This window comes from Petaurus breviceps, unplaced genomic scaffold (genome assembly GCF_028583685.1).
Source record: "Petaurus breviceps papuanus isolate PSGF00001 unplaced genomic scaffold, PetGlider_PUasm1.0 225, whole genome shotgun sequence".
Lineage (NCBI taxonomy): Eukaryota > Metazoa > Chordata > Mammalia > Diprotodontia > Petauridae > Petaurus > Petaurus breviceps.
Genome location: NW_027185889.1, coordinates 22,432,903 through 22,447,594, shown reverse-complemented (window position 1 = coordinate 22,447,594; position 14,692 = coordinate 22,432,903). Strand labels below are relative to the sequence as shown.

The 14,692-nt window shown below is 43.7% G+C and overlaps 1 protein-coding gene across 1 annotated transcript in view; it reads right to left on the bottom strand.

The window, feature by feature from the left end:
• UTP20 (UTP20 small subunit processome component) overlaps positions 1 to 14,692 on the bottom strand; it is a 117,212-nt gene that overhangs the window by 50,085 nt on the left and 52,435 nt on the right. Inside the window, exons 26-29 of the mRNA XM_069095229.1 lie at positions 12,028 to 12,194; positions 10,610 to 10,818; positions 4,796 to 4,939; positions 4,286 to 4,365 (exon numbers count right to left, since the gene is read on the bottom strand). Of these exons, the coding sequence (XP_068951330.1) occupies positions 4,286 to 4,365; positions 4,796 to 4,939; positions 10,610 to 10,818; positions 12,028 to 12,194 (600 nt within the window). The remainder of the gene's footprint in view (positions 1 to 4,285; positions 4,366 to 4,795; positions 4,940 to 10,609; positions 10,819 to 12,027; positions 12,195 to 14,692) is intronic.

The following is a 14,692-nucleotide window of genomic DNA, read 5'->3' as shown; positions in this document are numbered from 1 at the left end:
TAATTGGAAATTAAACAATTTAATCCTAAAGAATGAGTGGGTCAAACAAGAAATTATAGAAGCAATCAGTAATTTCATTCAAGAGAATGATAATAATGAGACAACATACCAAAATTTGTGGGATGCATTAAAGGCAGTTCTTAAGGGAAGTTTTATATCCCTGAGTGCATACATGATTAAATTAGAGAAAAGGGAGCTCAACGAATTGGGCATGCAATTGAAAAACCTAGAAAAAGAACAAATTCAAAATCCCCAATTAAATACTAAATTAGAAATATTGAAAACCAAAGGAGAGATTAATAAAATTGAAATTAAGAAAACTATAGAATTAATAAATAGAGCTAAGAGCTGGTTTTATGAAAAAATCAACAAAATTAGTCAATATGATAAAAAAAATGGAGAAAACCAAATTATGAGTATCAAAAATGAAAAGGGTGAATCTACCTCCAATGAAGAGGAAATCAAAACAATAATTAGGAATTATTTTTCCCAATTGTATGCACATAAATTTGACAATCTTAAGGAAATGGATGAATATTTACAAAAATACAAGTTGCCCAGATTAACTGGAGAGGAAATAAATTATTTTAATAACCCCATCTCAGAAAAAGAAATTGAACAAGCCATCAGTCAACTCCCTAGGAAAAAATCTCCAGGGCCAGATGGATTTACTAGTGAATTCTATCAAACATTTAAAGAACAATTGATTCCAATACTCTACAAACTATTTGGGAAAATTAGTGAAGAAGGACTCCTACCATATTCTTTTTATGACACAAATATGGTACTGATACCTAAATCAGGAAGAGATAAAACAGAGAAAGAAAATTATAGACCAATCTCCCTCATGAATATAGATGTAAAAATTCTAAATAAAATACAAAAAGACTACAGCAACTTATCTCAAGAATAACACACTTTGATCAGGTAGGATTTTTTCCAGGAATGCAAGGATGGTTTAATGTTAGGAAAACCATCAGTATAATCGATCATATCAACAATAAAACTAGCAGAAACAACATGATCATCTCAATAGATGCAGAAAAGGCTTTTGACAAAATAAAACATCCATTCATATTAAAAACATTAGAAAATATAGGAATAAATGGAGCCTTCCTTAAAATAATAGGTAGCATCTATTTAAAGCCATCAGCAAGTATTATATGTAATGGGGAGAAGCTAGAAGCATTTCCCATAAGATCAGGAGTGAAACAAGGGTGTCCACTATCACCCCTCTTATTCAATCTGGTACTAGAAATGTTAGCAGTAGCAATTAGAGAAGAAAAAGAAATCAAAGGAATCAAATTAGGCAAAGAAGAGACCAAGCTATCGCTCTTTGCAGATGATATGATGATATACTTAGAGAATCCTAGAGAATCAAGTAAAAAACTACTTGGGACAGTAAATAAATTTGGCAAAATTGCAGGATATAAAATAAACCCACATAAATGCTCGGCATTCCTATATATTTCCAATGAAATTCAACAGCAAGAGATAGAAAGAGAAATCCCATTTAAAGTTACTGTAGACATTATAAAATATTTGGGAATCTACCTGCCAAAACAAACCCAGGACTTATATGAGCACAACTACAAAACACTTTTCACACAAATAAAGTCAGATCTAAATATATGGAAAAATATCAATTGCTCGTGGCTGGGTCAAGCTAATATAATAAAAATGATGATTTTACCTAAATTAAATTATATATTTAATGCCATACCAATTAATTTACCAAAAAACTACTTTATAGAGCTAGAAAAAATAGTAACAAAATTCATTTGGAAGAATAAACGGTCCAGAATATCAAGGGAATTAATGAAAAGAAATGCTAGGGAAGGTGGACTAGCTATACCAGATTTCAATCTCTATTATAAAGTAGCAGTCATCAAAACTACTTGGTACTGGCTGAGGAATAGAAGAGTGGATCAATGGAATAGATTAGGCACACGAGATTCAGAAGTAAACGACTATAGTAATCTATTGTTTGATAAACCCCAAGACCCTAGTTTTTGGGATAAGAACTCACTATTTGACAAAAGATGCTGGGAAAACTGGAATATAGTATGTCAGAAACTGGGCATAGACCATTATCTAACACCATATACCAAAATCAAGTCTAAATGGGTACATGATCTAGGTATAAAGGTTGATACTGTAAGCAGTCTCGTAAAACAAGGAATAGTTTACCTGCCAGATTTGTGGAGAGGGAAAGACTTTAGGACTAAACAAGAATTAGAGAACATTATAAAATGTAAAATGGATAATTGTGACTACATGAAACTGAAAAGCTTCTGTACAAACAAAGCCAATGTAACCAAGATTAAGAGGGAGGTGGGAAATTGGGAAAGAATCTTTACAACCTATGTCTGACAAAGGACTCATTTCTAAAATATACAGAGAATTGAGTCAAATTTATAAGAATACAAGTCATTCCCCAATTGATAAATGGTCAAAGGATATGAACAGGCAATTTTCAGAGAAAGAAATTAAAGATATCTATAAGCACATGAAGAAATGCTTTAAATTGCTATTGATTACAGAAATGCAAATCAAAACAACTCTGAGGTACCACATCTCACCAGTCAGATTGGCTAAGAGGACAAAACATGAAAATGACAAATGCTGGAGAGCATGTGGGCAAACTGGAACACTAATGCATTGCTGGTGGAGTTGTGAACTGATCCAGCCTTTCTGGAGAGCAATCTGGAATTATGCCCAAAGGGCTATAAATAATTTCACATCCTTTGACCCTGCAATGCCACTCCTAGGGTTATATCCCAAAGAGATCATAGAAGTGGGAGGAAGACCCATATGTACAAAAATGTTTATAGCAGCTCTTTTTGTGGTGGCAAAGAACTGGAAATTAAGGGAGTGCCCATCAGTTGGGGAATGGCTGAACAAGTTGTGGTATATGCATGTTATGGAATACTATTGTGCTATAAGAAACGAGGATCAGATGGACTTCATATTTACCTGGAGAGGCTTATACGAACTGATGCTGAGTGAGAAGAGTAGAACCAGGAGAAATTTGTACACAATTACGGACACAACATATTGTGATGACCAACATTGATAGACTGGACTCTTCTCGGCAATGCAGTGATATAAGTCAATCCCAAAAGACTTATGATGGAGAGAAATGTGTACATCCAGAGAAAGAACTAGAAAGAACTGAGTTTATATCCAGATGGAAGCAAAATACCTGATCTTTTTCCTTTTCTTGTTTGGTTTTATGTCCTCTTTACCATTTTTCATTCCATCTGATACAATCCATCTTTATAACCTGACTAATGTATAATGTGAAAGTAAAAAACAAACAAAAAAAAATAAAATAAAATAAGTATAATGTGTAAAATAGATAATATGAAACAAAAGACCAATAAAAATTTATTTTTAAAATTTAAAAATAACCTAGCATATTTCAGGAAAAGAAAGTTTTACAGCATTTTCCAGATTATATATTTTTTTTAAAAAAGTCTAAAGAAAACACTCAAGTCTCACTCTATCACCCACAACAGTGGAGCCTTCTAATTCAACCATTTGATTTTAAGAGATAAGAAAACTGAGGCCCAGAGGAGACATGAAGGGCAGAAACAAGGATCCCTGGTTCTCTGTCCAATCCTCAGTGTTCTTTCCACTTTACTGCCTGAACAGTAAAAGCAAGAGAATTTATGTCTGCTGTACAAGGCAATTACCTAGGAAGAACACCTTCAAAACCTGCAATAGCTGTGTTGTCTACTTTGAAATTCTTCTGTTTTGGGGTGGCTAGGTGGCGTAGTGAATAGAGCACTGGCCCTAGAGTCAGGAGGACCCGAGTTCAAATCCGGCCTCAGACACTTAATACTTACTAGCCGTGTGACCTTGGGCAAGTCACTTAACCCCAACTGCCCTGCCTTCCTCCTCCAAAAAAAAGGCAAAAAAAAATGTAAATGGGAAATGTTTAACAAAATAAATAAAAATACAATTTAAAAAAAAGAAATTCTTCTGTTTTTAGGTAAAGGTCACATGACATAGGGCCCCGTTTCCACCCAGCTTTTATTGGTAAGCCTGTATTCAGAAGACAGCAACGTTCAGGTAAATCAAGTCATAGCCCATGCCTTTTTCCACACTGTTTCTACTTTTCAGGCCCTATTCAGCTGAGGCCAGGAATGTCAAGCAGAAGACATAAATAACCCACTGCCAGAAAGCTGTTGCCAGGGGCTAATTCCATGCCCTACAAACTTTGATGGCAACTAACCAGGTAGAAATCATTGTGTTCCTCAGGAAGGGAGAAAAACTATACCTGGGGTTTTTGCTCCAAGTATGAATAAGCTTCAGTAGAAGAGTAGGTGAGTACTGGCTCTCAGACACAAGTCTGGTGACCTAGAAGATAAACAATCAGCATATGTGACACTAAGTATAAGTCTGCTTCTCCCTGGGAGACAGCTGACCCCAAGATAATCTCCAGGGCCCAACTCCAAGAACGGCAGAGACAGCCCTGGGCCCCCGGCCCCGCAGAAGGGCAGAGCCAGCTGCCGAGGTAGCCCTGGACCCCCGGCCCCGCAGAAGGGCAGAGCCAGCCACCGAGGTAGCCCTGGACCCCCGGCCCTGCAGAAGGGCAGAGCCAGCCGCCGAGGGAGCCCTGGACCCCCGGCCCCGCAGAAGGGCAGAGCCAGCCGCTGAGGGAGCCCTGGGCCCCAGGCTCCAAAGAGTTCACTGACCAAGGCCTGGCCCTCCCAACCTTTCATCATTTGTCTGCAGGCTGTGCCCTCTGTTGGCATCAGCTGAACCAGAACCCAAACAGATCCTTTACCTGAGGCCAAACAGCCCCGTGGAAAACGGCATCGATTTCTTCTGTGCTGAAGTTGTAAGACTCCTGTTCAGAAAAAAACTCATCGAGCAGCTTGAGCCCAAGGCGCCTCAGATTTTTTAGGGGATTAATGACTCTCAGCTGCACCTATAAAAACAGAAAAGCTTTCTCTCAGCACAAGGAAGCAGTGACCACCTGAGGGAGATGGTGCTGTTCACCCAGCAATACCAGAAGACAGGCTGACAACCTTGGGCTTACAAGCAAGTGCTTTCTTTTGCCCTGCTTCAAGGTGATCCATGGGCAAGTTACCTTCTGTAAAGGGGGAAGCAGTCACTAGGCAAAGAACAGCCTTCAAGACATGTGGTGGGGGAAAAAGAGGCAAGCAACATGTAATGGAGATTCCAGCTTACACATATGATGTTCTTTTTCTGTTCTATCTTGTATTTGTAATTTCTTTCTTCCCCTTTAATATTCATTAAATTTAAAATATAGATAAATAGCACTGAAAAGTTCACATGGTGAACTATAACACATGTTTCAATATAGAGAAAAGACATTCCGTGATGAGTTCAAGAAAAGTCCCAGAACCCAGATTAAGGGTTTAAGATTTAAGGATTTAAGATAAGGATTAAGAAGCCATAATCAAGGCCAAAATCCTCATTTTTTAGAGGAGAAAATTAAGGACTCTAAGGGTAATTTACTTAAAATCACTCAGTGAAAGTTGTGTTTACAGCCAAGTCTAGACTCCCAGCCTCTGGACTCCACTTGATGCTTGTCCCACCACATTATGTAGCTAAAGATTGCACTACCTTCACAATCTCCCAGCTATAATATACTCTCAAATATACAAAATGGAAAAGAGAAAACTTAGGGGGAGATGACAACTCTCTTCATTTACAAGGGATATAATGGGGAGGAGGAATTCAATCTTTTTTTGCTTTTTGCTTTGGTCAAGTACTGGTCGGGGCCGATGGCTTCTGACTGATACCCCTGATGAGTCTTGACAGTCAATGCCTCTGTCATTGACCAGTTAAGAAGAGAGAGCATTCTCTTGATACATGCTCACTTTTGAGGATTTGTGTTACAGAATTGGAATTTTAGAAAATGTACTTAAAAAAAAAAATCACAGTGTAAGGTGCTGCCCCTCCTACATGGACATTTTATTTAATGAAAAGAGCAAGAAGAGAATATTTTCTGTGAGATGCCCACAGAAAAACCAAAATTCTAAGCATAAAAACAACCCCTCAAAGGAGACAGTGAGAGAATCTGAGGAAAGGAGCTTAGAGTGCAGGACAGGTGCTCTAAAAAGTTTTCATGTACAGGACCTAGGAGGCTGGGTAAAACTGGGCCAGGTAAGGAGATCACTGGCTCCTAAAATACTATTGGCTCAGTACGAGATCTCACTTATACAGCTCTTTCTAATCACTGAAGTATTTTCTCTCACAACCACACTAGGAGGAGGGGTAGCACCAGCCTTATTATTCCCATGAGAAAACCGAGGTTTAAATGACCCATCCACAGCCATGGAGCCAGTCGGCATCACAGCAGAGACTCGAATCCCATTTCCAAGCACAGTGCTCAAAGCTTAGCTTCTGTAGGCTGACCAGAGAATATGATGGCCCTTTCCAGCACTGTTCCTCTAAGCAAACTGATTTCCATTTCCATATGAATTTTAGAACATGATTCATTTGCCAGATGAGGAACTGCCTGCCCAGATGTGCCCTGGCCTCCTGGCACTTCTCTCCCCACTGGTCCTATTGTTCTGCCTCCTGGAGCCTGGCAGAACAAGACTACACCTTGTCCCTTAGGACAGCAGTCCTCCCCAAGGACTTTGTTTTATTTAAAAGAATGTGGTTGTTTGTGTGAAATGACAAGAAGAATGTGGTTCTGCCTGGCACGTCCAAATCCAGCGGGCAAGTAAGATGTGGTTACAGCCTGTGCTCCCCAAGGCCAAAGCTCCAGGTGCAGCCTGGGTAAGAGCCAGGAAGTGAGAAGGCACTGAAGCATCACTAATCCATCCTGAAACATGGGAAAAACAAGGCAGAGAAGGGGAAGGAGGAGCAATAGGAGAGGGCTCTTTGGTCTCTGCAGTGCAAATGTCCAGTGTATTAGACATACTTTTTAACAAGAGATGAGTTAATTCAGTGATTCTAGAGGGTCCTAGATCAGAAGTGGGAAGAGGTTTAGAAGTCATGTAATCCAAACCACTCATTTTACATATGAGGAAAATGAGGCTGGGGGAGGGGAGGATATGAATTGTCCAGGGTCACAAAACCAAGAAAGGTTTGAGACCAGATTTGAACTCAGGTCTTTCTGACTCCAGTTCCAGTGTTCCATTAATGCCTCTAGTCAAACGGAGTTCTGACACATCAAGGTTATCTATTCCCATTGCAGGAGCACATTCTGAAGGGTCAGAAGGACTTTCAACAGTGTGCTTCCTTTCTCTACCATCTCGGCTAAAGCTGCCTTCTGGCCATTCAGAGGCAGGAGTAAGATTTCTGGGGATGCTTCCTAAAGCACAGCCAGGCCTCCGTAAATATCAAACCCTGGGAAAGGTGCTTTACCCCTCCAAGCCTCAGTGTCCTCTTGGGTAAAATGAGGGGATTGGGGAAGAATAATTTGCCCAGTTAAAAAAAGATGACACAATGTCCACTTTTAAGGAAGATTTGGAATCTCAGGGCCAGTTGTTAAAGGAGAGAGTTAGCAAAACCATTGTCTAAACTCAAAGGAAACAGCAAGGCCCCTGCAGACCTAGAAGTGGACCCCTGAGATGCACAAGGCAAGGCCTACAAAGACTCCATCAGATTTGGGGATGAAGGAAAGAAAAATGGGGCCCACACATTCCACGTCCTTAGGGATTTCTGTGCTCCATCTCCTAAGATAACAATGCAAACTGAGAACCAGGAGGGAAAATAAGCCACATCACAGTGAGACTGCTTTCAGCTCAGGACCCGCATTTTAAATGCAGACACAGAACATTGGCTGATAAAGCATAGTCGAGATTTAAGTACGATGTTCTAACCACCTTAAAACATTTAGAGAATTTAGAAAGGGTCAGGAAAAAACTGTCCCCACACTCAAAACCGAACATCAAACTTCAGAGATGCAACCTGCTTAGCACATATCTTTGTTAAAACATGTCACTAGGCAGCACGTGGGCAGAGCAACTCAAGCCTGCAGCCAGGAAGACTCAAGTTCAAATCCTGCCCCATCTACTTCCTCCCTGTGTGGTCCTGGGCCTGTTCTTGAGCCTCACTCAGCCTCAGTTTATTCATTTGTGAAAGGGGGTAATAATGGCACCAATATCACAGGACTGTTACGAGAACCAAGTGAGAAAATATAAAGTGCTTTGCCAACTTTAAAGAACTATACAAAGATCAGCTATTCTTATTGTTATTATGAATATAATTTTGCAGATTCCTATAACATCTAAAGAAAAAGTAATTCAAAGCCGGATTTCTTCTGCCTGGAATCAAAAATGCTAACTCTGGAAAGAGCAAGCCAGGTTCCATTTCCCTCGTGTGAACCTGGGAAAGTCCCTGTCCCTGACCAGAGGCCTCCCAGCCTGAGACCCCCTGGGCCAGGCCGAACACCACCCTCACCAGCACAACACCAAGTCACCTCCATGATCGAGAGTCCGAGGAAGATCACCTCCATTACTAAGTAACTCCTAAGTTAAGCAATGGGTCAGAAATGGAGCTGAGAAAACACCAAAACTTTCCATTTAAAAGTAAAAAAACCCAGCAACACCAGAAGCACCTTCTGAGTGCCTGCTGTGGGCCTAAAACGGTGCTAATCAAAGGGGAGACCCGAGCTCAAACGAGAGCTTTCGAGTTCCTGCTTCTATTTCCTGCCCACCCTCGCTTAGCCTAATTATCACTAACAGACTAGTATTTCTACAGGATGTCTACACCCTGCGGGGCTGTGGGTCACTGATCTCGGCTACGTCCCACAACGACCCTGGGAAGGGGAACTAGGCTTCTTACTGACCTCCTCTAACAGACATGGAAACCAAGGCCCATTCACGTGGCTAGGGAGTGGCAAGGGGAGACCTGAACCCACAGCTCCTTGACTCTCTACCCAGGATGCCTGTGACAAGCTAAGAAGAGGACCTGACCTGTACATGTGACTTAAACAAACGTACACGTGATGGTGTCACAAGAGGAATCCCAAGTGCCAAGGGAGGCCCAAGAGGACTGAAGAGTGGGAAGGTCTGACTGACTCAGAGGGAGAGAGAAGGGAGTCAGGAGAGCAACAGCATCCACGCCGGGCTCTGCAAGACCAGGGAATTTAGAGGCAGACAGAAGAAAAGGACAAGTAGCTTCAAGGGGGTCTAGGGGAGGTCTTCATGGATCTGGAGGGCTGGAGCCACAGTGGGGTGGTGAGGGCACATGCAGGGATGCACAGTCTGGAATGAAGGCAGAATATGTGGAGGGAACTCCTGTGAAGTAATGCTGACACAGAGGGAGGAGGGAGGGAGAGCAGAATGTGGAAGGCCTTGAATGCCAGGCTGGAGGTGACACTGAACTTTACTTGACATACAATAAAGTGAAGGATTGTGAGGAGTGACAGCCAACAACCCAATCCAACAAGCATTTATTAAGCACCTACTACATGTAAGACACTGTGCCAGGCAAAGAAATCAAAAACATGGAAAACTGGTCTGTTTTCAGCAGGGCTGGGGTGGGGACCTACCACATGTCTCAAATACCAATTGCCCCGCACAGGCCCAATGACTACAGAAGGAACTTCTCTCCAGCAGGTGGGGAAGGACAGATTAGAGCAGGGGTTCCTAACCTCTTTGGTGTCATGACACCTTTGAGCAATCAGTGTGGTAAAGACTATGGACCCCTTTTCAGAAAATATTTAGGATTGGGGCGGCTAGGTGGCGCAGTGAATAGAGCACTGGTCCTGGAGTCAGGAGGACCTGAGTTCAAATCTGACCTCAGACACTTAACACAAAAAACTAGCCATGTGACCTTGGGCAAGTCACTTAACCCCAATTGTCCTGCCTTCCCCCTCAAAGGGGGGGGGGGGGCAAAAATAAATAAATAGATAGATAAAATGCAGGCTACAAATTGTTTTATAAAAAAAATATTTAGGATTACAAAGGAAACTAATTTAATTAAAATATAGTTATCAAAATATTTTTTAAAAGCAAGTACATGAACCCCAAGTTAAGCACTCCTAGGGGTTCTAAATAATAACATCTTATTAGCTTGTTAGGTCACAAAATCGGGTTGGGAGTAACAGGCTGCTAAGGGAGAGAAGCGGGGAAAGAGGGCTGCAGGCAGAACCTTGGAGAGCAGCCACCTCAAGGGAAGAGGAAGCACCCAAGAGTTAGGGAAGTAGAAGGAAAACCAGGGGAAACCAGCGAAGGAAGAGCATCAGATAGAGAGGAGCCAGGAGCATCCAGTGCTGCAGCGACGAGGAAGGACAGAGACTGGAAACCATTAAGAACAGAACCTGGGGCTGCTCTGGATCTTTTCAGAGATAAGTGGGTCCCCCCCTTGCCCAGCTCTCCCAGGTCTTTATCCATCGGCCAGGAAGCACAAGTGCTGGGGCTGCAAGGACACGAGGGACAAGCCCAGCCCCTGCCCTCGAGTGCTTACATTCCAAGGGGGATGGTGTCCCTGGGTGTGTCGGGGCAGGTGTCAGCCAGTGTCCCACTCCTTGCTGCCAAGGCTGAGGTGATGATTCCCCAGGAAACCCCTACACCAGCCTTCTTTTCCACACATTAAACATGTGGGTGGACCAACCACAGTAACAAGCATTGGGAGCGACACCCCAGAGGGGCCGATGCACAGCCCTCCTCACCTTCTCTCTGTGCTGAAGGGCGTGTGACACCGTCGCTGTCATGCAGAGCAGGATCTGCAGGATCTCAGACAAGTAGGGGCTCACCAGGTGACCGATGTTCCTCAAGACCAACTCCAGGCTGTTGAAGACACCATGCTGCCGGCCCAAGGGGATGACTCTGGACAAGTCCAGATCTTCCACCGCTTGCAAAACTGCAGAGAGGCAGGCCCCTGGCAACGACACAAGAAACAGAGACGTCAGAGGAGAAGCACTGCTAAGCCTACTACTGCCAGCACTATGAACAGCACCATCTCATCTGACCCTCAATAACCCTGTAAGTTTGGGGCTATTGTTATCCCCATTTTGGAGATAAGGAAACTGAGGCCTCTGAGAAGTGTTTGGCAGCTTGCCCAGAGTCCCATAGTCAGGATGTGTCCTGGCCAGGACCTGAGCCCAGCTCTTCCTTCCTGCCAGCCTGGCCTTGCTACAGGGGTGAAGCCCTTTCACAGCACCACTTTACAAAGCAAAGCTTCACACAGCGCAGAGAGCAGGCCATGGACTCACAAGAGCCGAGGCTCAGGTCAAGGCTTGCTGTGTGACTCTGGGCCAGTCACTTCCTGTCCCCAGGCCCGAGGTGACTCTGAGCCTGAGCAAGAAAAAGGAAGTCCAGCCCAATGAAATCGCCTGCTTAGCCTGTCTAGGTCCCATCTCGGTCTCCACCCCATTCATCTGATGGTTGCTCAGAGGCTCCACGCTTCCTCCAATGGGCTTATCACTAGTCACCGGCTGTCAATGATATGTGATGGCTTGGCTACCTGATCCGTGACAGGGGATGACTCATCGCCACATCACCCCAGAGAGGCAGTGTGACCCAGTGGAGAGAACCAAGTCCCAGTGCAGCTGCCCTCAGCCCCATCTCTTGGAAACCTCAGTTCCCTTCTCTGTAGAATGAGGGAGCTGGACTCAGGCAGCCACAAGTCCTTTCCCTTCCAGAGAATTCTTAATGACTTTTAAGTCACAAAGAAGGTGCAACCTGTACCGGCAGAGGAATTTCCTGCCCCAGTGAAGCCCCACATCTGATCTCTGACCCACACTGCTTTCAGGTGAACAAACCCCTTTCCTCACAATGACCCAGCGGGGAAGGTGGCATCAGTATGCCCATGTGGTAGATGAAGAAACTGAAGCTCAAGAAAGCACAGAGCCTGGCCCGTGGTCAGTCGGACCTGTCTGGCCTCCCCTGAACATACAGAGGAGCCTGTCACCCAGAACCAGGGGAGGCAGCCACGATGGGTCAGTACCATTGTGCTGCCGAGGCCTAGGGGAGACAGCCACGATGGGTCAGTACCATTGTGCTGCCCAGGACTAGGGGAGGCAGCCACGATGGGTCAGTACCATTGTGCTGCCCAGGACTAGGGGAGGCAGCCACGATGGGTCAGTACCATTTTTGAAGTGCTTCACAGGCTCAAACAGCAGGTCTAAGAACATGTGGACCTCCTCAGGCGATGACCCTGCCAGGAACCGGAGGACAATTGACATGCGTGTTCCCGATGCCGACTTGCCCTGAGTTTTACTTCCAGTCTTGTTTTTCATTCGTCCATAAAGAATTCTACAAAATCCAAAGTAAAAGTGGTTAATTCTCCATCCATCCACTTCGCAATCTATTTTAAGGAAATTCCTTATACTTGGTCATCACAGTCTAAATTATAGCAACCTTGTCTGTCATTTTACACACAAGGAAACTGAAGTCTGAAAAAGTTAAGTGATTTTTCCAAAGGTAATTACTCAGTGCCAGAATCCAGAATAAAACCAAGATTTGCCAACTTCAGTCCAGTGCTACCTTCATCAGACTGGATACTGGGGACCTGGCATACTAAAGAGAGTGATAAATTATGCACTCTCCCTGGGCCTACATTTCTCCATTTCCAATTAAAATTGATACAGACGTTAAATATTGTCTTAGTCTGAAACATTAATTACATTATCATCCTTGGCTTCCAAAAGAGTAAAACTTAAGAAAATATAGGCTTTAATGGAACTGATGGAACATGACATTATTCAAACAGGAGTCTTTAAAAGGTACATAAAACAAGAAAGGGAGTGAGTAGAGCAGCACTGTCCACAAAAAGCTAGGCACCTGTGAAAAATAACATGACCCTGAAGGGGAGGATCAAGCAAGAGAGAAAGAGGAGCAGCAGTACAATGAGCGGTGTTCCGTAGACCTCCCTGATGGAAGAAGGAAAGAGATGATGACTTCTGGAAAAGATCACAGAATGGGCACAGAGGCTTAGTGTAATAATGATGGAGGACTTGGGCTATCTGGACAAAGGCTAGGGTTCTGTCTGCCATGAACAGAACAGTGGACATCTCTGACTTAAGGAGAAGCAGCCACGAGGAAGGCTGTCTTTTGGCTTTATCAGATTTAAGCCAATGAAGAGGAACTGATGTGCTACTGAGGACAGTGGGCTTCAGAATGGGGAGGACAGAGCTAAAACTGGAACCCAGTATAAGTGAGTTGACAGTAAGAGAGGTCACCAACATATAGAGATAAATGCTGAACTACTCTCAGGGATCTTTGAAAAGTCTAAGGTAAATGAATGCAGTACTCATGAGACTAGAGATGGGCAAACAAGGTCCTGATCTTCTAAAAGGGGAAGAAGGTGAATGGTTCTAAGTACAGGTCATAATGAACTCGACTCTGGTTTATGGCCCGAAAGTGCAGAAATCACCATGAAAGCACTTAAGAGGTAGTAGCAGTGATCGAAGAGAGGCTGCTTCAGCTCCCCTTCTCCCCCTCCCTCTCCACCCAGCAACCGAGTAAGGGGCTGCCACTGAAGGTGCCACAGACCTCGGCACCATGAATTCTGGAATGAATGTGAATAAGGATGCCATCCAAGCTGCTAATGACAGGAAGGCAAGGAAACCTTCTATGTGAGAGAGACAAAATGAAAGCCATTTTCTCTGACTGAAGCAGGAGGAAGGGGTCCTCATTGTGGATGTGCCAAAAAGGACAGTGAAGGGACTCTAACCTGGGGCTAAGCCTGCTGGACAGAAAGCCTTGAGAAGGCAGAATATATGACAGCTAAGTATCAGAAAGGCTGTCACATGAATGAAGGGAAAGACTTTCTCTGGGCATGGGCTCATCAGGACAAACTGGGGGGGTGAGAGACAGAGGTGCAGGTCTCATGGGTCATAGGATTCAGAGATGGAAGGGAGGTTATTAGAGATCCTCTAGCCCAGGGAGTCTTCACCTGAGCTCCACGACCTTCTCTTCCTGCTTGCAATTTTGTGATAATTCTATGTCAATATAATTTTTTTTTCCAGAATCTTGTGTATTTTATTTGATTCACTGACCAACATGATTCTAAGGTCCTTGGGCTTCATCAGTCTGCCCAAGGGGTCCAGGAAACAAAAAAGACCAAGAAATCCTGCTCTAACCCAAACTCTTCATTTTAGAGGAGGAAAGGGAAGCCCATATACAGATGAAACAACCTGCCAAAGACCACAGAACTAACTACAGCAAAATCTTCTCTTTCCCAATCCAATTCTCTTTCCACTCCACCACTATGACTGTTCCCATTGGTGAAAATGGCAAAGAGATGGGTATCGGTGCTTCGGGAAGAAAACCTCACTCAAAATGGTATCTATTCAACTAAACAAGCAAGAAACCAGAATAACTGAAGTCAGTAACCTCAAAATATAAATGACCTAGGAAAGAACTCCCTATCAGACAAGTCACTAAAAAACAGAAACCAGCTTGCAGAAATTGGATTCAGGCCAACCTGTTCAAATACAATAAACTCAAAATGGGTTAACAACCTGTATCTAAAAGAGTATTGGGAGGGGGGGAGGGGGCGCGTGCGGAACTGCTTAATGAATGATTGCTGATTCCTCTGGATGGGCCCTTTTGGGGAGGTACACAGGAGGCATAGGCTGAACTCCTTGCCATCTGAAGGCTTCTCCAGCCCCAAGAGCCCAGGATTCTGAGGTGAATGCCACAGAGAAGCTTTTCTATGCAAAAGTCAGCACAGTCACTAAGTGACATCCCTATAATAGTATTTCTAAGATGTCAAACAGTATTGCTGGTTGGGGAGTCGGGGGGAGGAA